The sequence below is a fragment of the Hippichthys cyanospilos genome, chromosome 8 (assembly GCF_059441005.1).
Source record: "Hippichthys cyanospilos isolate Australia breed blue-spotted pipefish chromosome 8, RoL_Hcya_1.0, whole genome shotgun sequence".
NCBI classification, from domain to species: Eukaryota; Metazoa; Chordata; class Actinopteri; order Syngnathiformes; family Syngnathidae; genus Hippichthys; species Hippichthys cyanospilos.
This window is the reverse complement of record NC_142376.1, coordinates 16,194,707-16,220,052: the sequence shown is the minus strand read 5'-3', so window position 1 is coordinate 16,220,052 and position 25,346 is coordinate 16,194,707. Positions and strand designations below refer to the sequence as shown.

General features: G+C 37.6%; 1 protein-coding gene and 1 pseudogene across 19 annotated transcripts in view; one reads left to right on the top strand and one right to left on the bottom strand.

Annotated features, from left to right (window-relative positions):
* Window positions 1-11,188, top strand: part of LOC148420331 (neurexin-1a-like) — a 231,673-nt gene extending 220,485 nt beyond the window's left edge. For 18 of the 19 annotated variants that reach the window (XM_088420618.1, XM_088420624.1, XM_088420621.1 and 15 more), the window contains one exon: window positions 9,534-11,188. In XM_088420618.1, the coding sequence (XP_088276744.1) occupies window positions 9,534-9,838 (305 nt within the window). In that variant the 3' untranslated portion in view covers window positions 9,839-11,188. The remainder of the gene's footprint in view (window positions 1-9,533) is intronic. The other variant, XR_015866291.1, reaches the window with a different exon arrangement.
* An 11,203-nt stretch (window positions 11,189-22,391) lies between these two features.
* Window positions 22,392-23,030, bottom strand: LOC148420330 (uncharacterized; annotated as a pseudogene).
* Between the last annotated feature and the right edge of the window lie 2,316 nt (window positions 23,031-25,346).

Below are 25,346 nucleotides of genomic sequence, written 5' to 3'. Positions count from 1 at the left end.
GGAACCTGACTTTAATCAGTGTCAGGAGCATTAATTTAATTTGTTGCAGTGTTGAACTGTACTGTATCACCCCTTTCTTTTTTTGCCACTCTCAAGTACCTCTCTGTCATCATAAAGAAACATATTGTTAAAGTAGTATCTTCACGACAGTGTTAATGAAAACTAAGTTTTATAAAATTATTTCTAAGTAGTACAGTATTTTATCTACTGTGCTGAGTGCAATGAATAAAGTATCTTATTGACTTTTATTCATGATGACAGAATTATCTGTACATGTGATTTACATTTGTCTTAAATGGAGATGAGGTAGAGGGCACTAAATTGCAAGTGGTACTTGCCAATTTCTGCAATTAAACATTTTCACTGAATCATAAGTAGTAGCTATTTGGTCTTGTTCAGAAAACGCAGCATCAAACAATAGAACGACATGGTAAGAACTCTGCATATAAGGCATGGCTCAACTTTATTTCTAAAAGGCCCTTGACATCATTTCTTTTCTTTTTTTTTTGTCATCGCAATTGTTACTTCACACTTGAACAGCCCTCAGAATGCGTTGTTAAAAACTTCAGTCACACATCCGCATAGCCCATCTGACATCAACTTCAGACAGAAACACTTTCAGCTTTTGTCATCATAATGTAGAACTGTATCACCGTTCAAAGGAATGCCTTTTGCACACAATGGATCTTGTAACCTTCTAATCCGAGAGTAAAGGTAATCAAGTGTTCAGTTACCAGTCTTCTGCAATTAACGCCAAATAAATCATCCACCTTTGGAGGCTCCTCTGGGCAAAATTGGGCCCAAATTACACCATACCTTTAACCGAGCTAAATGAAACACCTTAAGTAATTTTCACGAGGACTTCATTTCATGGTCACTCAGCTCTCTGTTCATCATCCAGCTTTTGCGTGAGCTCAACCACTTCTCATTCACATGCTATCATCGGGCGTACTGCCAGCATGTCACAAGTACACTTCTCGAGGACACTCTGATAATTAAAGGGGGATTCATTAAGTGTTTTGGCTCCACTGCAGCTGATACAGTGACCTGTCAGCAGATTGAGCACCAACTCTACTGTGATGCTTATGACAGCTCGTGAATATGACGGGATATGTAAAGTCAGATGCTGTAATGCTAATCTGACTAAAAAGCGGCAATGGGTTGAAAAGCCGGACAGCCAAGCATGGCCGAAAGTGTCCTACACTCCCACTTCCCCCTAAATTAAGACATTCTACAAAGTACACATTACATTCAAGCACCATTATCATACATTTGTTTTCGTACTTTCGACTGATAATGAAGTAAGCCAAAGTCAGCTTTGATTTGTGACATACCGCTTTATTAGGGGTACCAGGTAGTCCCTGAGGAGCGCATGAGTGGCGCGCAGGCCTGTTCTACAAATAGCTTAAAAGTGATATAGAACATTGTGATTTTTCTTAGATTTTTTCCAAACAATAATAAATATATTACATTTACACATAGAATAGACTAGTTCTTATTGTCGTTGTAACACGTACCATGAACAACAAAATAAAATTTAAAAAAAAACGTCAGACAGTCAGGGCAATTCAAAAAGACATAATAGTCATAAAATACATAGAACAAACTCACCTATTCATTCAGTACGTTCCACCATTTCTCACCTGATTCATATTATATACAGTGGAAGCTGTAAATTGAGACACAAAATTAGAATAATTTTGGTTTGGAATGAGCAAAAATTACATTTTGACTGCTAATTGATTACAATTTGCATAAAAGAAAATAATGTGCTTGGTTCTAAGTAGGCTTCATTTTTTTTCATTGATTTGCACTCAACAAGTAAGTTAGCTGTGTTGCCCCGTGTGCCAAGTTTTGCCATGTATTGATTGGATTTCTTTAAATTATTTATTTTAGTTTATTATTATTATTATTATTATTATTATTATTATTATTATTATTATTATTATTATTATTATTATTATTTGTAAGTATCAAGCCTTGAATCCATGTTTATATACTTCTTGTTTAAAAGAAAATTACTAAATAGACATGTTTGACCAACAATGACGATAATGACGATTTCAATAATGACCAAAATAATCGTGATTATTATTTTGGCCGCAATCGTGCAGTCCTACATTCATGGCATATTTGCAAAGAAAGAGGTCAAACAGATGGATTTTTTTTACAGCATTTATTGACTTAATCAGTAGACTTTTTTTTTTTTCCTCTCACAATGCTGAATGCAGCAATTTTACACAATAGTGTCCCAAAACCTTTCTCAGGCTCTGTTGTTACACAAGGGAAAAAGCTTCACAACCAGCAATCCAGCCTCCAGTTGTCCATTGACTAGTGGAAGTCAGTAGCCAAACAAACAACTGTGAGATGAGGGTCTCACTGTAGATATAGATATAGAAGAAGGAACAAAACGTTCTTTTTCGGCTCACAGAATGCATTGCATGGCACAATTAATGAAGTTATAAGGGCATTAATCCTTGTGATATGATTTTGTTACTAGTAGTTGAATGGGTCTCATATTTAACACATGCGTAATTTAAGTCGCATGTATTTTATTCTTTTGGAGTTTTTTTGTTGTTGTTTTTTTTTTTAAACAAACTGTGACTTCAATCTATGCGTAAAGTAGTGCCATCCAGGTCTATTCCCTGCCCAACTACCTTGCTTTGTTTAAGTTATAACTGCTTGTAAAATAAAAAAAAATAAAATGAAATCTGATTTGCTTCGTTTTGAGCGACAGGCCCACAGAATGACCCCATTAACAAATCTCATGATGTATATTTAATGATACAAGGTTATAGTATGGATTTATGTGTAAATACATCGCTGCTGTAAGCGGTTAAAGCACACAAAGGTTAAAAAGATAAATTAATTGGAAAACATCCGCCATTTGGCCGATTGTTTGGCCAATGCTTGAAGGGCCGTAATCAGCTTTAATTGGCTGACCGATTAATCGGTCTGGCCCTAGTAACTATAATTAATTACTTTTATGAAGTAATATTTCCAACACTGCTCAAGATAATCCCTCTAGGGAAATTTAATTTACTGTATTTTCCAGCCCGTAAGGCATACCAGATTATAGGCCCGGTCTCAATGAACAGGTCTATTTGTGCAAAATTTTTACATTCTGCTTTATATTTTGTGTTGCACCGCCACAGCAGATCGAACACATGCTGGGGTGGAAAGGAACGATTCCAAGTGAAAGAAACAATCCTGCACCACTTGACAATGCAAATTATACCTACTGCCTCATCAACATAATTGGTGAAGATTTTAAAATTAAAACTTATTGAATAGAGCTGCCTGATTTAAGATTGCATATTGACAAAAGCCACATCTACACTTTTTTGGCCAAAATAACTCTCAGATCTACAATGTCAGAGGTATTAGCAAACTTGATAGAGAATGCAATTTTCGATGTGTGCTATTATCACTATTATCACTCTAACTTTGGGGAAGGTGGGGGCACACGCTGACTGTTCAATAAATCCTAAGTAGTCGTGGTTGCTTCATTACCCCTAGCGCGGACCTGAAGCAACCTCCATGTTTTGTCTCATCCAGCTCTGTCACCCAGCACGCTCTGACCAATTACCAAATAAATGAGAGCCTTGCTGGATACAAATGAGGAAAAATAGTCTTTGTTGAGGACCATTTGTCTGAAATTCCTGTTGACAGAAAGGAATCTGAGTCTTCCTGGGCTCTTAACTTCCCAAACAAGCATGGCTCAAATAAAGGCAACCACCAACCTGCCATGTTAATGTTAAAATTCTAGCGTCTTTATGAGCATTGTAGACTTTGCACTCTTGCATTTCAGCGCATCTGACTAATCTATCCATCCATTTTCTATAGCCACTTATGGTTTCTCGGGCCGCTGGCTTGCTGGTGACTTTCTGACCAAAGTAGAGTTTTTAAACGGGCATTGTGTTGCTCTGATGTTGATGATCACCACTTAAAAACGTTCCTTGTGCAGTTTTTGGAATCTCAGCATGGCCGACAAAATGTAAAAGGAAATGTTCTTGAGAATAAACTGAAAATAACATCAGGTGATTGTCATACTGTAACATTAGAGTGAAAGGTTTGTGTTATTATGGCAGCTTTTTCACAGCAATTAGCCCCCTTGAGTTTACTTTGAGAGCTTCACAAGTGCACACCTGCTATGCTGCAACAAAGTACTGTATTCTCGGGTCGCAATCTTCAGCTTTCATTTTACCCTTGGGTGATTTAGGGTAGAGGATGCTGACCCATTATTCATGAATGAATCTATATTAGAGTGCTGATGAATGAACATGTTTTGACTGAGGTCTGTGAATGTCTAGAAGACCTCTTGCTTGCCACTTTACTGCACCCGGAATTAAGGGAAAGGAAGCCCAAACTTTACTGCCAAATTTGCAGCTACCCAAATCATCCGTAACCATCAAATCCGTCATTGATTACATACACTTGGAATGAAATCCTGAATGCCTTCAGGTGGGTCAATTGACACCGCTGAGAGCAAATGTGCTAATGAGCTGTAATGAATGCTAATCTTTTGGCAAAGGACAAAGCTCCCTTTCTGCACAAAAAGCAGTATTAATCATTTAATTACTGGGCTCAACATAACATTCTTCTCTGAGATGTTCAATGAAATATTGAAGCCAGAGGTTGAATTTTCTGCTTTTTGTACGTCTTGTGTTTTCACACCTGCCTCGGTTGCTTGACTTGAACTGAGAGGACAATGAGACAGATTTTGTTCAGTGTAGACCTTAAGCATTTTAAGAGTTTGTTATACGTATTTAATTTTGTACTTTTAGTACCTTTGTAGGGAAATGCCACATACAAGACACTGTAAGGTACAGTACTTAAGGCATGCAGGGATAGATGTCAGAAAAATGGGGAGACAGAATGATGAATGTTGCACAGAGCTGGGCTGCAGGGGTGTTGGTGCCTTGCTCAAGGTTGCCTCAGCAGAAGTTTGGAAGCAAAAAGGCATTCGTCCAGCAACTGGCAGAACGCCTCGATTCATGATCTGTTGCTCACAACATGCTCACAGGCATGTTATTTCTACCATTTAAAAAAAAAAAAATCCAGTCATTTCAGTCATTGTGAATCTGTATTCTGGTACATTGAAGAACATAAGTCCTTGGAAATAGAAAATCAGAATAAGCACGGCAACAAACAAAGAAACGTCCTCATAAAAAGGGCAAGTATGACATTGGAGCCAATTTAATGAGCTATCCAAGGTCTGTGCACAAGTAACCAATCCAAAATGTTGATCAAGATGTAATGAAATAACATAACACACTGCCCTTTGGAGCTCTGGCCTCCTTTTGAGTCCTGGAAAGGTCTCATGCACATACTGTACATATAGGAATCATCACAATGTGGCTGTAACACATGTATCAACACACTAAACTGAACCCAGGCTGGATAGTACATACACTATAATACAATTTATACAAAATACAAAACTAACCTGTTGCTAATAGTTGCACTATGACTTAGCTGACTAAGAGGCGTGTCAAACACCAGCTTTTGCCCACAAAGCGAGTGCATTCTTCACACCTGTCCCAGAGAATAAGTGCCCATGAAGAGAGCATAGTTAATCTGTTTCAAGGCTCAGTCACATAGCACACCAAAGGAAATTTTCTCTTGCCTGTGAATGTCTTATGGCACTGGAAGATTTTATTGTCCCCTGCCAGACAGCCCAGGGAACTTAGACTCTCTCTGTTCTTCACCTCACATTTTTTTGGTAGGGACGAGCACTCCTTAAAATACACGTACTGTATTTAACCTAGTACGAGGCGACCACATTTTTTACTGCAATTTTACAAAAACACGATTATAAGTTGACCCCTGACTTTAGTGGCTACATTGATCATTTCTTTCCAAGTAAAATGCATGGTGTGTGTTATTAAAATGACAAAATTACTCTACTTTTAGAGCCATTTCTACTTTGTATATTGAGGAACATATTGTTGCGGTTATGGGATGGTGGATGGAAATGAGACAAGACTGCAAAGCAACCTACACATGCATGCATGCATGCTGATGTCGCAACAATAATATGATATGAAGTTTCGATGCGTTGTTATTTTGACAGCTGAATATTAATAGCTCCTCCCATTTCAATGTATGGCTATAACTACTGAACGTGCCCTTTTGCGTCCTGGTCAATTAGTCAAACATGCTCGTTACTCTTCCACGGTTAGTCATCCATGGACTCCGTCCAATTTGTTTGGAATGGAAGTCTGTAAAAATGCTTTTCTGAAGTTTTTTTTTTTTTTTTCTAACTATGTGACAACTGTGGCGAAATCAAAGCATGGAATCTTGCCCTTTGCAGTGTTTCTCCCCCCAACTGCTAGTGTCCATTTGTATCCATTCTTATCTTGAACAGACAAGTCAAGCCGTATTTTCCTTTTCATAATGCGTCCGATGAAAACATTTTAACCACCCAGCCCAGTTGACGACAACAAAGAGACAATTAGACGGCGTTTGATGAAAGTGCATTTTTACAATGTTTTGTGCAAACACTCAAAAACGGAAGAATAATGTATCAAACTACAGGGAAATTGAATCATTTTAAGCCATGTACATGACATAATATTACTTATTTCACATTAAATCAATGTTATTCAAACACAGATATGTGGAGAAAATTGGACTGGTTTTTGACTGGTTTTGACCTCTCTAATACGAGTTGTTGAAAATGAGCACACAAAAAAGTGGCATTTGTCGATCCCACCGAGGTTGGAAAAATCTAACTTCCCACCTTCCTTGAATGCAGCCTACTTAAATAGTAAACGGTAGACAGGCATTGATGGCTGGTGAAGACTCAGAACTGCCCTTGGTTTGAAAACAGACCCTCTGCTTCTAGGTTAGTAGGCAAGTAATGTTGTTTAGCAAGAAACTTTTGTTTAGCAAGAAACGTTTAATCTTTTTAATGCTCCTTTAAATCCTGCCTAATATCAATTCTTTATGACATAAGAAAACAAACTGATGAATTATCGCAACAATGAAAACTAAAAACAAACCAGTCACAACAGAAAATACGGGACCATATATAACAAAGTTGTTAAGTGCATAGAAATGATAACGATACTAAATACATGACTATAGCAACTGATGTCACAACAGGGTTTTTTAAACACAAAGAGAACACAAGAGAATTTAATCTAAAGTCGTTTATCTTATTGTTATTGTTTAGAAATCCCGACTAAGGTGTTTAAGCAAGATAACCTACATCTAGCTGTTAGACGTGATGAAATATTGACCATTTAGAAATTTGAATATGCAATCTTTGCAAAAATAATTGTGAAATTAATTGTAACGATATATCATATAAACAAGTTGAACAATCCCAAACTGTGCACCTTTACGGAAAACCAGCTGGTGCATGTTTTTTTTTTCCTAATTTTGAGTTTTAATTAACAGTTTTTGTTATTTGTTCCATTTTAATTGCAATTGTTGTATTTTCTACAGGACCAAAAACTATTTGATCGTAATGGTTATTTATTAATGTATTTATCAAATTTGTAAATTCTATGTAGCACATCAGAATATTCAAATAATGCATATATACCTTTGTGAAATATGAAATTGCATTGTCTATTGAAACATTAAGAGAAATCTAGTAGCTAATTGTCATTCTTTATTTCATATTTAATTTTTGCTATCCTACATTTCAGTAACTGTTTTTTAGAGTCCTGCACAGTAGTTGCTATTTTTTTTTTTTTTTTTTACTAAAATGGGATGACACAGATCCAAAGCAACTTTTTAAATGACTTTAACTGAACAACGAAGATGTCCAGTCCAGGTTTTTGGTTTGTGTACTGTACATCAACAAAACAACACTCTGAACCGTTAATCCCTCATTTATGTTTGTATCCCTCAGTTTGGCAGGACCGCATTGCTTTCATTTCCAAATACAGTGTATTTGGATTTCTCCAATTCAACAAAGGCAGCTTAAGCAGAACTGATGACTACAACAAAACACACACAGTGAGATGTGCCGGGAGGACTGAACGATATCAGGGGGCTGACGTGTTTTCAAAATATGCCTCATTGAGCTGCAGTTTCAAAACACAGAGGAGGACAGACAGCCTTTGGAAAAATCTGCTGAGTCTATTGAGGAATTGTTTTTCACTGACAGATTTGTTTTCAGTGAGTCATCCTGGGAGCATTTATAGAAGATGTTATAAACGTGTGTCTGCTCATTCATGACTGTTATGTAAAATACCTAATGAGCTGTGAGCTTAAACTAGTTTTTTTTCTATTTTTTTCACGATCATTAACACAATATTCTTGTCAGCTTTCCTGCTAAATTTGGCAGATTTTTACACAAGATCACACATCCTCCTTGCCCAGAGTATCACCTTCTATCAGCCATTTGTGAAAAGTTATATTTGGGGAATATCACCAGGATAATGAACTGCACAGATTGGATTGGAAAGGGAAATTGATAAGCGCATTTGGAGCAGCATCTGCAAGTATCTGCAGCTCATATATTTTTAAAGGTCTGACGGGATAACTTCAATTCCTCTGTGTGGTGGCAAGGTCCTAACCAAATGCACCTTCGAGACGTTGTCTGACATTCCCTCGTCATTTAGTAATGAGTGATGTGAGATTTTATGGCCGTTGAAGAATTTAAAGCATGGTTGGCAAGAGATTTAGAAGGTTTTATGAGCTATTTATGTCTCATTTTACGTGAGAACAAATTAATTTTTGATAAGTCAGGCAGAAATTTCAAATAGTTGTGCGTCATTATTGATGATAAGCAGTCAAAACTATCACAATTTAGTGAAATATAAAAAGATCAAGAATGTTACTGACCAAAAGCATTTATATTTAAATACAGTTACATTAGCCAAAGCATCTAACGCAATTACATCCACCCACTCATTATAGTTAGTTAGTTGGTTTATTGAGATTTTAAGGGAAAAAAATGTATTGAACAATTTATAAATTATTAATTACAAAAATGTTACTCATACCTTCATTCAATTACCGTAGTCTAAAACACAATTGTATGAAGACTTGAAGCAATATTTCCCATCAGAAAGACTGTAAACCTGATTAATCCTAGACACCCAACAATATGAACAAATACGTATATTTTAAAAGAATAGTCTCGTTAATTTACAAATTACAATTACAAAATGTCATGCGATCAAACCCAGAAAACAAGTGTCATGGCCTTCACAAGCTGAGCCCATGATTACTGTGACATCAATTTCAGCAGATGTCAAGACCAAAATGGGCGTCCCCTGCATAATTCTGATTCCGGAAATGCAATATTTACCAGAATACTGTATTCCCATTTAACAAAATATTCGAAAGACTACAAAATCTTCATTTTGTGCCATGAGATGTCGAATGTCGAACCTCGACTCAATATTGGTTTGTTCAATTTCTCGAGTCCTTGTCAATATGTCATTTGTATTACTGTCTTTGGTATTATTATTTCATGCCCTCTCCCCTTTATTATTGTTGCAATCCAGACAATCCGTAATGTTTGCAGTCATTGTTTTGTTTCGTTTTATATTTTGTCTCTCGCGCAGCCAATCCCACGGGTGGCGGATCGAAGGCCTTTCCCGACTCCTCCGAGGTCTTTCGCGAGTCCAGCAGCACTACGGGCATGGTGGTGGGCATCGTAGCGGCCGCAGCTCTGTGCATCCTCATCCTGCTCTACGCCATGTACAAGTACCGCAATCGAGACGAAGGTTCCTATCACGTGGACGAGAGTCGCAACTACATTAGCAACTCTGCTCAGTCAAACGGTTCGATTGTCAAAGAGAAAGCGGTCAACACCGCAAAGACTTGCAACAAGAACAAGAAGAACAAGGATAAGGAGTACTACGTGTGATCGTCAAAGTGCTGGTCTTTGACCAATTTCAAAATCATTGGAAAATACAAATTAAGACATTAAACGTGTACAGTATGATAACGGAATCGAACCTTATTTAGTCATTTTTTTCCCCCAAGAAGACAATGCTCTGTAAAGTAATAGGAAGATATAATGAGGGAAGAAACTTTCTCAAGACTGTCTGGGAAAAGAATGTGGATGGACAAACGTCTCTGACATCCAAATGGAAGTTGACTGAGAACAACCAAATAACATAATCCATCTGTGACTTGTTTCCAATGGCGGGATGATCCCACTCCTTTGTTGGTGAGCACAGATGCACTTTGCAAAGATGGGTTACAAACTTAATGGTTTGCTTGTTTGTGGTGTTTTGTTTCTCAAGAACACAGCGCCATGCATACTGCGAGTGTTGCAAACATCTGATATGAAGAACAAAGAGACAAGAAAATGACAGCAAATCCGCAGAGGGAAAAAAAAAAAAAATGTCATGACAGATGTCCACAGACTCGCCAAAGTGTCTCAGTTGAGCATAACGGACTAAGAGCTGAATTGACTGATTTGCAATGTCATTTCCAAGACTTTTGTTTCCAGAAGAACAAAATGTCCATTGTGCCAGTAAGAAATCTGGAGGCCTTTGTTTCTTCATCATGTGAAGTCTGAAAGACAAGAAGTTTCCTCCGAAGTCTCAGACGTGACCGTGTGGGAGCCATGCACGCCCAATGATCCTACTCCACAACATACATATGTTTATATACAGTACAACCACATCTAAATGTGCTTTCTGAACTGTGATAATGTGGTGTTTTATAGCCTGTTGTATAGATAATGCTAACTATAACGGCCACAAAACGAGTTTTGGAATAAAAGTCAAAAGGACCAAAAAAAAAAGCCAGACGTAAATGTTAAGTGTTGCTAGACATAGAACATTTTATGATGAATTCTGCATCATTTGTTTCCAGCCCCTTTCCTGTTTTTACATGTTCCTTTATAGTTTTTATACAAACTCTAAACAGGCCGAGAGTAGCCCACCCAAAACTGCACAGAAGAGTTCAAAGGAGGAGAGGAGAGAGCAAAGCAACGTGCTGCCTTCCTCCAACATGACCAAACTGACTCGAGTGATGATGACAGTTGATGAAGAACAACAAATTTGTTTTGTGTTTCCAAGTGGCATTATGAAGTAGTCCAATGTGTGCTTGATGCTGATGCAAAGATCTAAAGATTTCATGAGTCCATTTCCACAGTTCTGTGTTTGTTCTGTCATTCTGTCCGTCGGTTCTGCTTTCCAGAGACTTGTACTTGGAATGAGTGTGAGGAAAATGACCATGAACTATAAATGATGATTATAACTTACTTAATGGCTCCTCTTTTATTTCTTCTTGAATGTTAGGTTTTCAGTTGTAAAACATTATTGCATTGTACAGTATTTTCAGTTGGTGCCATATAAATATGAAATAATAATAATGAATAGGTAAATTAAAACTATATTAATGCCATGTATGGGCCTCCCACTAAAATTACGACATTCATTAACTGCTCAATGAATAAAATGAACACAAAACCTCACAGTCTTGATAAACAGACATATTCTTTATGTTTACACACAAAGATGATATATTTGAAGTAATCATGACTTATTCAATTGGATGAATGGTAACTGATGGAAAAAATAATAATTTTTCTTCCAGAGACTATACAATGCTGGCATATACAGAGAGAAATATTTCCGAGGACTAAAATGTATTTAAATATTAATGATACCATCAACATTAGTAATGGTGTGAGCATGCTCCTTGTGGTCTTTTTTTCATTTTGGCATGACTGTATAGGCTGTGGTTAATGGGGGCCAGAACCCCCCCACCATGAGGAGATTTCATGTGTATGTATGTATACTTGAACTTTTATAAACGTAAAAGTATTTATACTTTACATTTTTAAGACAAATTAGGTTCTACAGTACACATATTTACTTCAATCTTCAAAATTATTTAACCTTATACATAAACTGTGCAGTTACCCCTTTCAACTCTTTGTAGTCTCGCTGACAGCCGTGGTTAGACTAGCAGTGCCAGGAAGTCTAATTAAAGGAAAGCCTGTAAGACTACCAAACATGATAACAATTAGATCTTAAACTCGAAATTACAATTTATTACTGAAGAAATCTCGGTAAGAGATTTACAATGTCCTACAGTTGCAGCTCTATTTGCATCGCGGTCAACAGCATGTGACTTCTCGAGCACGTCTGCAAGACATGTGATTGGCTCGCGGCGAGACCATAGGAGTTTGGGCAGGAGTAGCCCTCATTAGGTCGATGGTAGGAGGACAGGGCAGGAGCTGTAATCTACTCCCGCCCCAAATGCCATGGTTGCACCAGGAGCCAATCACATGTCTTGTAGGGGTGCATGAGAGTCATGTTTACCAAAGTGAAGCTGCAACTGTAGGGCATTATAAATCTCTTACCAAGATTTCTTTCATAATAAATTGCAATTTCAAGTGTAAGATCTAATTATGACCATTTTTGGTCAGCTAACAGGCTTCACTCTATTTAGATTCCCATGCGACGTTTATATATCCGCAACTCTCTGTGAGATCACAATGGATGGAAAGGGATAACTGTACAGTTACTGTATAAGTAAATATGTGTACGGTTGTAGTTTGACAGTAGTAGTTCGGCGTGCCCATAGCAAGTGCATTTATCATTAATATGTTTTTCTTTTTTAAATCCGCGATGCACTAAGGGCTCAACTGGTGAGGCGTGAAATAGCGAGGGAGCGCTGTATTGCAATATAAGGTGATGCAATATGCATCTTGCAATACGACGTTAAGTTTCCAATCTATTGAGCATTATGAGAGACCCTGTTTTGGTAATATTTCATAATATTTCAATTGGACAAGGGATTTGATAAAGTATCACTTTCCATTTCTTCGTGTTTTTCGTTGTTGTTTTTTCTTCACCAGCGCAAGTTATTTCGCACATCATAAAAAGAGAAAGACTGACAAAAATATTGTGGCTAAAGTTGCTGTGTGTTTTCATTGCGAACAAACGGTATGTTCAAGTGATAGGAATGAGGAATTTGACATTGCGGTTGTGATGTCACTATCCGGCAACAAGATTGTCTGAACTGGGGTCCAGCGAGCCAGACCATATTATTGAAATTAAAAGGAGTGCTACTCAAGCTCTCAGAGGACAACCATCAGAAATTACAACCAAAAATGCAAGGCTCAGTTTCTTATATATCACCTATCAGTTTTGAAATGCCTTATTTTTAAAATATTTCTCTATTCCATTTAAATGTTTTTGTTTTTCAGTCGCTGTTCATATGTATGCCATAGAAGATTGTTTACACACATTGCACAATATATTGCATTATGTATTGCAATACTCCAATACTAAAATGTTTGTATTGGAGCTTATTGAAACATGCTTTCAAGCCACAATACCCAGCACAACTTATTGTACACAAAGGGGCCAATCAAGCTGAATCTGAACTAACTACAGAAGGATCAGCACTAAGAAAATAAAGAAATACGGAAGACAAGGTAAAGGTAAAAGCTATATAACACAATTAATTTATACAAAACAAACTGATACCACAGCATGTTTACATAAATAATGTATTTATTCTTTGATAGCCTTTAAAACATGTCATCATCAATTGACAAAAGTAATGAATATAACAGGGTGTTGATGATCTTGAACTCAAGTTTAATAAGTATGTGTAAAGTAAAGCCCCATTAGACATACAGTAAATATCACACAAAATATAAGCATGTCCTTAAGCAATGTGTATTTTTTTTAACTTAACACATCAGTTTAGTTTGCTCACAAAAAGATGTTGGTTGTATACTACCTTCCCTTGTGGCCTCCTCTCACACTTTTTCTATCCCTTGCCCACACGTTCACGTTTTTAGAGAACACGCACATAAACACCCACATATTGCGCTGACAGAACTTCTTATTATCCTTATTGTAAAGTTAGCAAAACAAGTTTGTTCATATTCCCAGCTGGTTAACAAACACATATAAAATATATTTACAGTAAAACACAGACTAGTTTTGGTTGCTTTTTCATGGTACCTAATCGATCATACAGAGTTTCTTCAGAAAAGGTGTCTCACCCAGTGCCTAAAATGGACAAAGTGGAACTAAAGGGGATTTCATAATTCATCTTAGAGCCATATGGATATAGAAACCATGAAGAAACCCTCTTTAACCTGTGCAGGCCAGTGACACACACAGTTAGTGCAAGTCACATTTCAATCATGTCACCCCTCATTTGAGCCCACATTTATTCAAGTGTCAACTGTTACAGTGTAACATCAGTTGAAAACAAATGAGGACAGCAATCCCAGGAGATGACAAATGTGATGCAGAACTACCAATCGTCACTCTACACCTAGGCCTGGTACACAAAAAGATAATTAGGCTGTTTGTTTGTTTTTTGTTTTTTTTCAAACATTCCTCCCATTAGACCTAAGTCAGCAAAAGGTCCATTTATTGAATGGCTCTAAAGATTTTAATTCTTGTTTCTGCTTTGCTGTTAATGTATTTATACAATTTGTGCTTACCCAACAAGCTGCAGATTTCCTTTTTTTTTTTTTAATAAAACATATTTTCATGTATACTGGCTTGCACTTGGACCATTTTCTCTCTTTTGGTCCACTTAAACTTTTCTTCGATATGACACTCTGGGGATTTAATGGCAACTGACTGACAGTCTCCTGGAGGTATGTTATCAATTACCGTGGGCAGCTACTGCAGTGGCTATAAACCTACTCTTACTACCAACCACCGAAATGCTTTTGTTTGTTTGTGAGCATGTCCCTGTCTATCAGGGGTGACTTTCCACTTCCACTGTGTCATTGACAGTGTATTTTTTTTTTTTTTTTGTACAGATGGTTACATTATTCAGGCCTTGAGGCATGTCACAGTTTTGCTCTACACTAATTCGACATGTCAAACTCTGTTTTGAGAAGACCTTATTTTTGTGGTTTCCATTCGTGTCCATTCAGTGACATTATTTTGCATGTTGTTTTACTCGATTTGCTCTCAACAGGTTGATTGTTCACTTGAGTTCTTTTCCAGTAGCCACGATATCCCTCTATAGGATAGTTGCTCCCCTCCTGGGGAACACATAACACCAGGAATAATGAAATAACAATAGGAGTCTCTCAGATATTTTTTCAGCAGGCATCCTCTCCACCAATAGAAGAACACTCATGGGGCGCGGAGGTATTTTTAGCTAAATGTTGATTCTCTTGTGTCGTCGTCCCTCTTCTGTATCGTTGTCCCTGTCTTTTGCATTCATTTTATGCCATTTCTCCTCCCTTTCGCCGGTCTCCATCTCAGCTGGATATAGCAGACGTCCTTTTCATTCGACACACCAGCGTAATTCGCTCTCTCTATAATCATCCATTTTCCAATTTTCATGCCCTCTCCCCGAACTTGAGACACGCATTGTGGATTCTATTTCACAGCAGTACACCAGAGCACACTGGTTTCCATTTCGTTTGTTCAGTATTTGTTTAGAAATCTCATGGTAGGCTACTGCAAAGCAGTATCACTTAATAGAAATTTCTTCGCCTGGCCAAGTTAAAGAAGGTGTAATTAATCATGGATTTGAATTTGGAATTTTTGAATGAGGTCCTGAATAAAAAATAATAAATTGTAATTCATATTCATGCACTCTTCGTTGGTTTCTGTTTTAAACTACCAACATTAAACTTAGCAAAAGGGAATACATGTGAGAGTTAAATGGATGATAAATTTAACTATTAAAAGTGACTGACTGTATCTTTGTCAAGTCGAGTGAGAAGTTACCACAGAAAGAGCTCAAGTTTAGCCTGCCACATAAATGCAAAACACCCATCTGCAACTGCAGCTACAGTTGACGAAAGCAGCAAAGTTGCTGCTGTTGCTGAACTCGAGAACTCCCCATAATTTTCTTTTAAACTCTTGACTTTTCTCGGCGATGACCTACACAGTCTTTTAACTTAATCAAGAGTTACTTTTTAAAATATAAAACAGCTGTTTAATCATTTTGGGAGTGAATGGAGTTGTGAGAACACTGATTTATTTTCAAATACTAAAGTTTTACTCATCAGATTGTTTTACTGACATTTCCATTTTGCGCAGCTCCATCTAGTGTATGCATAACGTAACCCCAGCCACTAGTGCAACTTCTATGCGCCTTATAATGCAGTGCGCCTTGTATTTGAAAACAGTTTTAAAGTAGGCCATTCACTGAAGGTGCGCCTTACAATCTGGTGCGCCTTATAGTTTAGAAAATACGGTACTCACGCTTTGGTATTCACGCTTTGGATCATGCTGTAATCATAAGGGAACCCAAAGGCTTTTATAATATTTTTTCCTGCATCAACCTATTTATGTTCAATTTTGGGTAGTATTATCATGCATTGACTCTCTGGTATGACTCGTGCCCTTTTGTGGTGGATTCATAAAAAAAACACATGTTGATTGACGGAGCCGCAGGTTACCGACCCCCTGTCTAAGTGTATGAGTAAACCACTGAAAGTACTCTTTTTTTTTTTTTTTTTTTTTTTTTTGGGGGGGGGTGATTGTTCTGCAAACCCAAAATGGACAAGTCAGGAATTAAGTTGAGTTTTATGGTAATTTTAAGATGGATGCACAATTTGCATAATTGACTCCTCTTTGACTAGACTTTGTGGGGTCACACAAGGAGGCAGACAGTCTATGAGGCTGAAGCTGAGCTTTTACATCAACCCAGTTATGACACAAGAAACACAAGGTAAATTAATTGCATGTCAAATAAATTTTGTCCGCTAATAGTTCTGTAAGAACAATTAATCATTACGAGAAGTTGCAAAACAAAGAGGACTAAGAGAGAGATTTGGATCAGAACTTGTGTCGGAATTAAATTCCAAAGGGAAGGTTTAGTGTTGGGAGCTCCAGGCCACCCTTTGCAGGGGGCGGAGTCAATATGGCAAGGGCACCAAACACATTTAGGGTGCATCGGTGCCATTTATCATGTTTGACAAGTGCACCTCTCAGTGCCATTTGGCTTTATTACAGGTACATTTTTTCCCCCCAGATAATGATGTTTTCCTTTCTGCTTGTCCTCTGAGGCCATGAAACCCGCAGTGGAAAAATCAAGGTGATTTTTGTTTTTTTCCTGCCTTGACAAATTTTGCGTTGCAATTCATTATTAGCAGGAATATGAATGAACGAACAAGAGAATCCAATATTAAAACAAAGCATTGATTGTATGTTTATATGCAAAACTTCTCAAAACAATGATTCACTTTTCTACTCATTGAGGGTTGTTTGTTGACTTCGGCTTTGTGTGGATACCATTCATGAATGTCTTACTTCAATAATTTCTCATCAACTGTTACTGCAATGATTAGGTTGTAATGATTAAATCGCACAACTTTAAATCTCGGCACTCTGGCTTTTAACCTCGTCATTACAACTTTAAATCTCAGCAAGATAAGTTTTAGTCTTGATGATAGCTTTAATCATCATAACATTTTACCTCAGCGTGATGACCTAAAATCTTGACATGATGACTTTAATCTTGTCTTGATGGCTTTGTTTTTTTTTTTGCTGGGTTACTCTAAAACGCTGTCATATTCATTCACTGAAGTTAACATTAAATGTTTTGGGTGGGTGATGCTATTACCCACTTGTTTTTATTTCAAGAAAATACGACAAAAACTGAGCAATGAATCTGACCTACAGGTAGAAAAACTAGCCCGCAGAAAAACCGCAGAAGTAATTAAATAGTACAACAAAAGAACAACCAGTTTGTATGACTGACTGATGCAAGATGACCTTTTGACGAGGAGCAAGTGCAAAAAAACGTATTTATGATGGCAGAAAGCAATGCTGTAATCTGCCATCTCCCTTCGACCTTTTGCCAAAGCCGCATAAAGGAAACAACTATTTGTCAAGCTGTGTAACAATACAGCAAGCGCGCATGTCACTATCCGGCCTTTACTGTCCTACGCTGTCCTTTATATGGCCTCGCCTCTTAACCGAGTTTGGATAGCTCTCAGCTCACCCGAAACCCCAGTGAGGATAAGCTGGGCAAAAAAATGGTGTGATGGACAACAAGCCTTTTTTCTCATGAGAGACCGGTCTTGAATTTAAACAGATAAAAGAATTGCATTGTGATGGTGTATGTGATGTGTTTGAAGGTGAAGTATTTTGATTACTGCATGACTTCTGCAGAAGACAGTGTTGCGCGATGAACATTGCCTGCTAACAGATATTAGCCCTGCAGGAAGGCTCTCATTATGACAAAACTCCCAGCCTTGTTACGTGTGAGTTTCATGGAGCTGGTCATCATCCTTGTTTTGATGAAGATGATGAGCTGCTTGATTGCATTGTACCAGAAGGTGAAATGCTCGGTTTTAGATGAAATTCATTTTCTGCATCTGGGATTCATCATGACGCCAGAATCAATATTTAATATCCTGGGATCAATGAATGTGCTTTGTTTCAGTGAGCAGTCAAGAGATAAAACACCACCACCACAACGGACAATGAAGGAGCTCTTCTTTGTTTGTATTTGACTGATCTGATATCATTTCTACTAAAAATGTTGGTGTTTCTCAAGAATAATAAAAGTCAAGCAAGTGAAATATTTGCTCCCACAAATCATCAATATACCAGTACATTGATGTAGAAACGCATTACTTTAATAGGTACATTTCCCAGAAATCTAAAACTCTGCTTAACACCTGTGAAAATGTTTTTTTTTTTTTTTTTATGACTACAAAATAAAAATAAGCATCCTGCTTGATATATAAATAATCTATTTTAAAAAATCAGGATATAGTACTTAGAATTTGCTACTTGTTTTTAAGTAAAAAAATAAAACAAAACTTTCTCAAGCGTATTACCCTAAAACACTTAAATAACTGATTAAAAGAGATAAAATAGGACAATTATATATATATATATATATATATATATATATATATATATATATATATATATATATATATATATATACATATATATATATATATATATATATATATATATATATATATATATATATATATATATATATATATATATATATATAGTTGTTCACAGTGTACAGTGTCTTTTGTTTGCTGATTATTCGTTGATGATTTTGATTGTTTATTAAACTGCAGGCTCTTGGTTTAAATTTGACTCCCTCTCTGATGTCTCACTGCCACTCTGCGAACCTTGAACTAGCCTAGGCTTTCTTGACCCTGCCTGTCAGCAAAGGCACTACATACACAATCTGACTGAATGCATAAGGAGGGAACTTGCAATGCAGTTGTTGATGTTGCCTAACAATTACAACTCAGACAAAAAGAGCACTTTTAATTTCTGACTATAAGCCACAACTTTTTTGCCATGATTTGAGCCCTGTGTCTTACATTCCAGTACGTCTAACCTGATTTTTTTTTAATTGGTTTATATTTTTAAACTAGCCATCAGCCATCAGCAAATGTGTATATATGGTCAAGGTGTCAGTTTATGGAAAAACTATATAATAAAAGTGAAAAAGAATTAGTACAAATGAATTATGTCAAATTCTTTATATTTTCACTAAAATAATCAATTAAACAAAGGGAGACGGGAGAAGATAATATCGAAGTATTGATTTTGAGCAAAATATGCAGACATATTCAGTTTGTTGAAGATAGGATGTTTCTGTAAGAAAACTCTTTGTTTTGCTCAATTTTTGCTGTTGTGCTTTTTATGCTTGTGCGACTTATAGTCCAAAATTTATGGTAAGTCTGCAATAAGTGGAATATTCTTTTCACCTTTAGGCACACCAACACTTCTTTACTGTGTGCTTGCCTCTCATTCTACTCTACACGCTATGCCAGGTTAATTGCTCCAAGTAAATATAATCAAGTAAATTTTCAGAAATTTGACAAGCATACCTTCAACAACTATAGCGAGAGAGGGAAAGCATAGTTTTATGGTCTGGATTGAATAGCTCCAAACTATTAAGGAGAAAGTCAAAAATGTGTCTTTACACGTTTAGCTAAGTGGCGTCTTGAATAATATGGTTTGTGGATTTATGAATTAAGCAACAAAATGTACCTGTTTTTATCAATCTCAGGGGCAGCCAATCTGCCATTTGCTGTTAATTGAATATTACCACGGTTGAGCCACAGGGCTCAGGTAATGAAAGTTGAGCGCAGAAAATAAGTTAGCGTTGATTAGTCATTTTATGGGACCAGAGCAACTGTCACGTAATTTTCAGGTAAATGGACCAAAATGGTAAATGGATTTTCACTTATATAGAGCTTATCTACCTTGGGTACTCAAAGCGCTTTACACTCACTATTCATTTACTTACTGATGACACAGCGTCAGGAGCAACTAAAGGTTCAGCATCTTGCTCAAGGACACTTCAAGATGGTCGTGATGGTTGGGGGCTCGAACCTGCAGCATGTCGGCTGGGAGATAACCACTCTACCACAATTATAACAAATATGATTGAAAAGGTGTGTGTGTGTGTGTGCGTGTGTGTGTGTGTGTGTGTGTGTGTGTGTGTGTGTGTGTGTGTGTGTGTGTGTGTGTGTGCATGCATGTACTTCCCCTTTAACATGATGACCCATATAGCGGTTCCATGATGCACAAGCCCCTCCATCGTGTGACTCTGTTGCGTGAATTACTATGTTCTGCACAAAGATGACTCCAAATGCAACATTTGGAGCATGCTGAGGACATAATTAAGGATGGCAGTGGAAACTGAAGGAGATAAGACCTAATTGACCATTAGAAATAGGAGATCCTCAAGTGTTGTTCACCATTCTCTTGCTTTTAATTCCATTTATCTAAGCTTGTCAACCAACATCTGGCATTGGGAATGAAAATGAGCCATATCTCAGGTTCATTTACATTCTTATGAATGTTGATTAATACACAATGTCCCTGTTCATAAATAAATATGTTGCGTCACTGGGCAGCGTAAGAAGGTAGGTGAATAATGTTACTGCTACATGTACTTTTACTACAACCAGAAATGTCACATTGCGTTGTCTCTGAGTTTTTGTCTATAAATGATTCATGGCTGCCGTTCTGTCTATGTCTTGGAAATAAGAAGGGCGCAGACAGGCTGACACCATTCAACACAGACACTTCAATAATAGCAACGTCTGCTTACTTATGTGATAGATGTCATCTATCTTTCATTTAAACTCACTGGAAGTATCATTGGAAACACCTGCAGTCCAATAAAAGAGTTGCATAGAAAGCTTTGCCAAATACAGTATTACAATGATCCTGCAGTATGAATTGCAATGTAAACCATAGTCACAATAACAAACATATGTTTTCATGTATCTATGCGACTGCGTTAATTAGTAAGACGGATTTTGAATTGGATCTCATTCATTTGTCCTGGTGTGTCTGCTCAGAAAGCTACAGAGGAAATCTTCTTATAACATCAATTGAACTGACCCCACCAGCCTCACCTTTGGATGTGCTCCGATTAACGAGGTACTTGACCTATTGTTGTAACAAAGCTGGAGCAACAATCATGTGTTTCCAGAATGGAACTCATTTTTTGGTCCTTTGGGGACTGTTGTGTGTGTGTGTGTGTGTGTGCACGTGTGTGTGCACGCGAATGTAGGTGGTGCGGTGCAATTTTAAAAGAAGCCAACGGCAGCTCATAAAATGAAAAAAAAGAGATGCGGAATCAAAATGAAGTGTGGTCTCAGCATTTTTCCAATGTTTTTTGCTCAAATAAAAACGGAGAAGGATGTCAACATTGCTGACAAGTGTTTGTTTGGCAGATGCACAAGGGAAAAGCGCGCGGGGGGGGGGGGGGGGGGGTGAGTAGCTCTACGACTTGTAATGCAGTCAACGTAGCAGTTGTCACTCTTGAAATACAGTATAGTGACATTCTCTGGGGAAGTCTGGACTGCTGTGTTTATGGTGAGGGCTCGCGTTCCTCTTAATTTCCAATAATGTTTTGAGCTGCAGAACTATTACAAAATATAGCATTCAATAGAAAGCAGATTGAAAGCAGAACTGCATCTATGAAGCGGGTGTCATTGACCCTCGCTTTTGGCAAGACATAGGGAGCTGAGCTGCTGCCAGATAGAAAAATTCTTCATCTAAGTGATGCCCCATAAAATGTACTCACAAAGAAAAGGAATATTTTATTTCAATTTAAAAAAAAAAAAAGAAAACTTACTGTACTTATCACACTACCAGCGTAGTTCCTTTCCTATGGCTAAAATACTGTGAGAAATAGGTAAAATGCCCCCCAAATTGCCAATACACTGCACAGGGATTTAAAGTATAAATACAAAGGTGTCAAAGGGGTCAAAAATGACCCATTTTTCCAATTGCAATTTAAAAACAAATGAAGGCATATTATAAAATATCTTTCTTCAAATAAGTTATTTTAGATGTTATCCAGGGCAAACAATCCATATATTTGTTATAAGAAACTTGTTTCTTTGTCATTTTGCCAATCATCTGACAGATAACTAACAATGAACGTGATCAGCGTAAAATGAAACCGAACTGATCACATCATAAGAGCACAAACTGTAAATTCAGTTCTTACAATTTGACACAAGTATCACAAATGACCACTGCACGTTTGTGCTCCTTGCACCGGGAACAGCAGCTGTTGGCTTTTCGTTCTTTGACAGATGGGCATATCGCACACCTCTTCCTCTTTGCTGTGCCCTTGTCCTCTTGTGGTCCAGTGCTGCTTTGTTTTTCTATCCCACATTTTCCCATTGCCTCTATAATATGCTTTTGGAGTGTGGGTGTGCCCTCCAAGCGGCTCTTCATATGTGGCATGACCAGCTCTTTGCCCAGCAAAACTTGATGAACAGTCGGCATGCATTAGTGATACCAGCCATGTAACCAGGGTGTTCCGCATTGAGAGAGGCAATATCCAGCATATTGTACCACAGAACCATGGGCCATCTTCATTTTCTCCGCTTGCATGTGTAGGTGCCAACCATCTCTCCATGCAAGGCCACATCCCAGTTCTTCTCCCCCTTTTGTTCTATTGTGGTAGTGAATCACTTCAGGTTTCTTCTTTGGAGTGTCATCCACTGCTTTGTCATCGTGCATTGTGCTCAGAAGGACAACAGCCTTTCCATTTTTCTGCACATAGCTCACCATGGTCATGTTACCATTGAACCCGAATTCTGAGCTACGAATCAGCCGTGATTTGGACGGCTTCATGATTGGTGGTATGTCTGGCTTGTTCTGGCAAAGAGTCCCTACAATAGTCAGGTTCGTCTTAAGGAGCTTCTCAGCCAGAGTCACACTGGTGAAGAAGAACAGGTCTTGCAAGGCCACATCCCAGTTCTTCTACCCCCCTGAAAGGAGGGTCAAACCAATAAAGGCCATGAATTCCTCTTTCTCTATATTTCTCCACACTTTCCCTTTAGCTGAGGCTGGTCTGCGTCCCACTAAATTGGTGCATCTTAGAACCTCCAATGATGTTTTCAGTGATGAATATATCCAATGCATATTTTGGTGAAACAGTTCTTGATCCAGGTGTAGGTCCGTCCTGGGTAACTTCTGAGAATGTTATAACTTTTTGTTCTGCTGGAAGTGGAGGGATTCTCATTCCAGTAAGACCCCTTTTCACTGAGTCTGTTGGACTTGGTCTGAGTTTCCTCTTCTGAGGACTCATCATCAGATGAGTCATCTACACTATGTCTATGTCTTCTTCATCTTGGAGAGCTGGATTTGAAGACACACCCGCATCTTCAACTTGGACCAGTGGCACATAGTCCAGGTCATCATCCTCAGATACTTCACACTTTGAATCATTTCCAATCGCCTCCTCATCTGTTTCTTCAAACAGCATCTTTAGAGCATTCTCTGCTGTAAATTTTTGAGTGGCTTTACTAAACAGACGTGTTGAGTACAAATGCACATTGAGGAGAAATGCAAGTGTTAAATGAGCAGGTGTTCGCACCAAATAGATCCCTAATTCCAAACAAGCCAAAATTCAAAAGGTTTCTACCAAGAACCACAGTGAAGGCAGGTGGGTCATTTCTGCCCCATGTGAATGAAGTTAATGTGCGAATACAAAAGTTGTGCTTGTTCATAGAGTAAGAAAGGAAACATAAAAATGATGAATAGTGCTGAACAAAAACATGATATTTAAGGAATATATGTGATAGTAAACAATAAAATATATTTATTTTAAAGTATAACTCAGCAACAGTCGGGCTTACATGAGATAACATAGAAAATAGATGTGGGTCATTTTTGACCCATGTTGTGCATTGGAAGGGTAGCAGTGAAACAAATGTTTTTATTCCAAAAGTATGAAGATAAATATTTGAATAAGAATATTTAGTAACCAAAAACTAATTAATTGAGGAATACCTGGAATGCTGAAAGATAACATTAAGTTATTACAAAGATACAGCGCATAAAAACTTGGTCGAGTCAATTTTGACCCATTTTGTGCATCAACGGGTTAAGAAACAAATGAAAAGGAGACTTTTTTTTTCATGGATGATGAAACAATGGTCATTGTAATCAAGACACGTACGTTATTTAGCACAACATGTTTGAAAGTGACCATAGACTTTGTATGAACCTTTAAGATAGACATAATGAGGAGAATCCTGCCTCTTAGAATTCTGGGGCGCATAGTTAAGTTCAATTTCGTGGTGTGATATCTATGTATTTTTTATCTGGTATAATCTAGTGAAGCCAATGGGCGTGTGCGGCCGTGATGGTGGCAAGGAGCTGACACCTTAAGTAACATTTTGTGTCTGGGCTTTCATCAAATATTCAGGGTTCCACTCTTGTCATCTCAATTTTGCTTACTGAATTTTGTTCTTATAAAGTCTTTTGAAGTAATCACACTTTTATAAAAAGATAAACATGTACTGATAAACAACATATAAACTTCTGAAAAGATAAAAATGTATCAAGGTCTCCTAAGAGAGTATTTTTTATGCTGCAACTTCTCATTATTTGTATTTTTTTGGGGAAGTGGAGCTAGAATATAAAAATGATGAACAATAACAAACTGTCAAAATAAAATGCCACCCCAATAGTCATGGAGGCGAATGAGCAAGTCAACCTTGAAATAAGAAAAATACCTTTGTCATCAGCTGTCGTGTGAGGCCAGAATTAATAATTGTGTTTAACACTCGCAGAGCATCTCTGTGTTTTAATACATAACTAAAATGCATCAAATATCCCTGTAGACTGACTAGTAATAAATGATGTTATAAACCCAGTGCAAATTGATTGTCTGTCACTTCACATGAAGAATATGACACACGCAACTGTAACCATGCACATCATGAACAACAACCGGCATCTTGGGTTAGTGCTCATGAGAGGACGGGGTGGGGAAAGAAAGAACGTCACAACCGGACTGGTAAAACCAATCTAAGTAACAAATAACCGCCTCGTCTTCATTGAAAGCAAAAAGTCTTGTCGCGTTTTGCAAACCGTGTGACGCATGAAAGCCACACGGCCTCAAATGTGAGCGTAACGTTTGACTCCGCTGCTAACGAATGG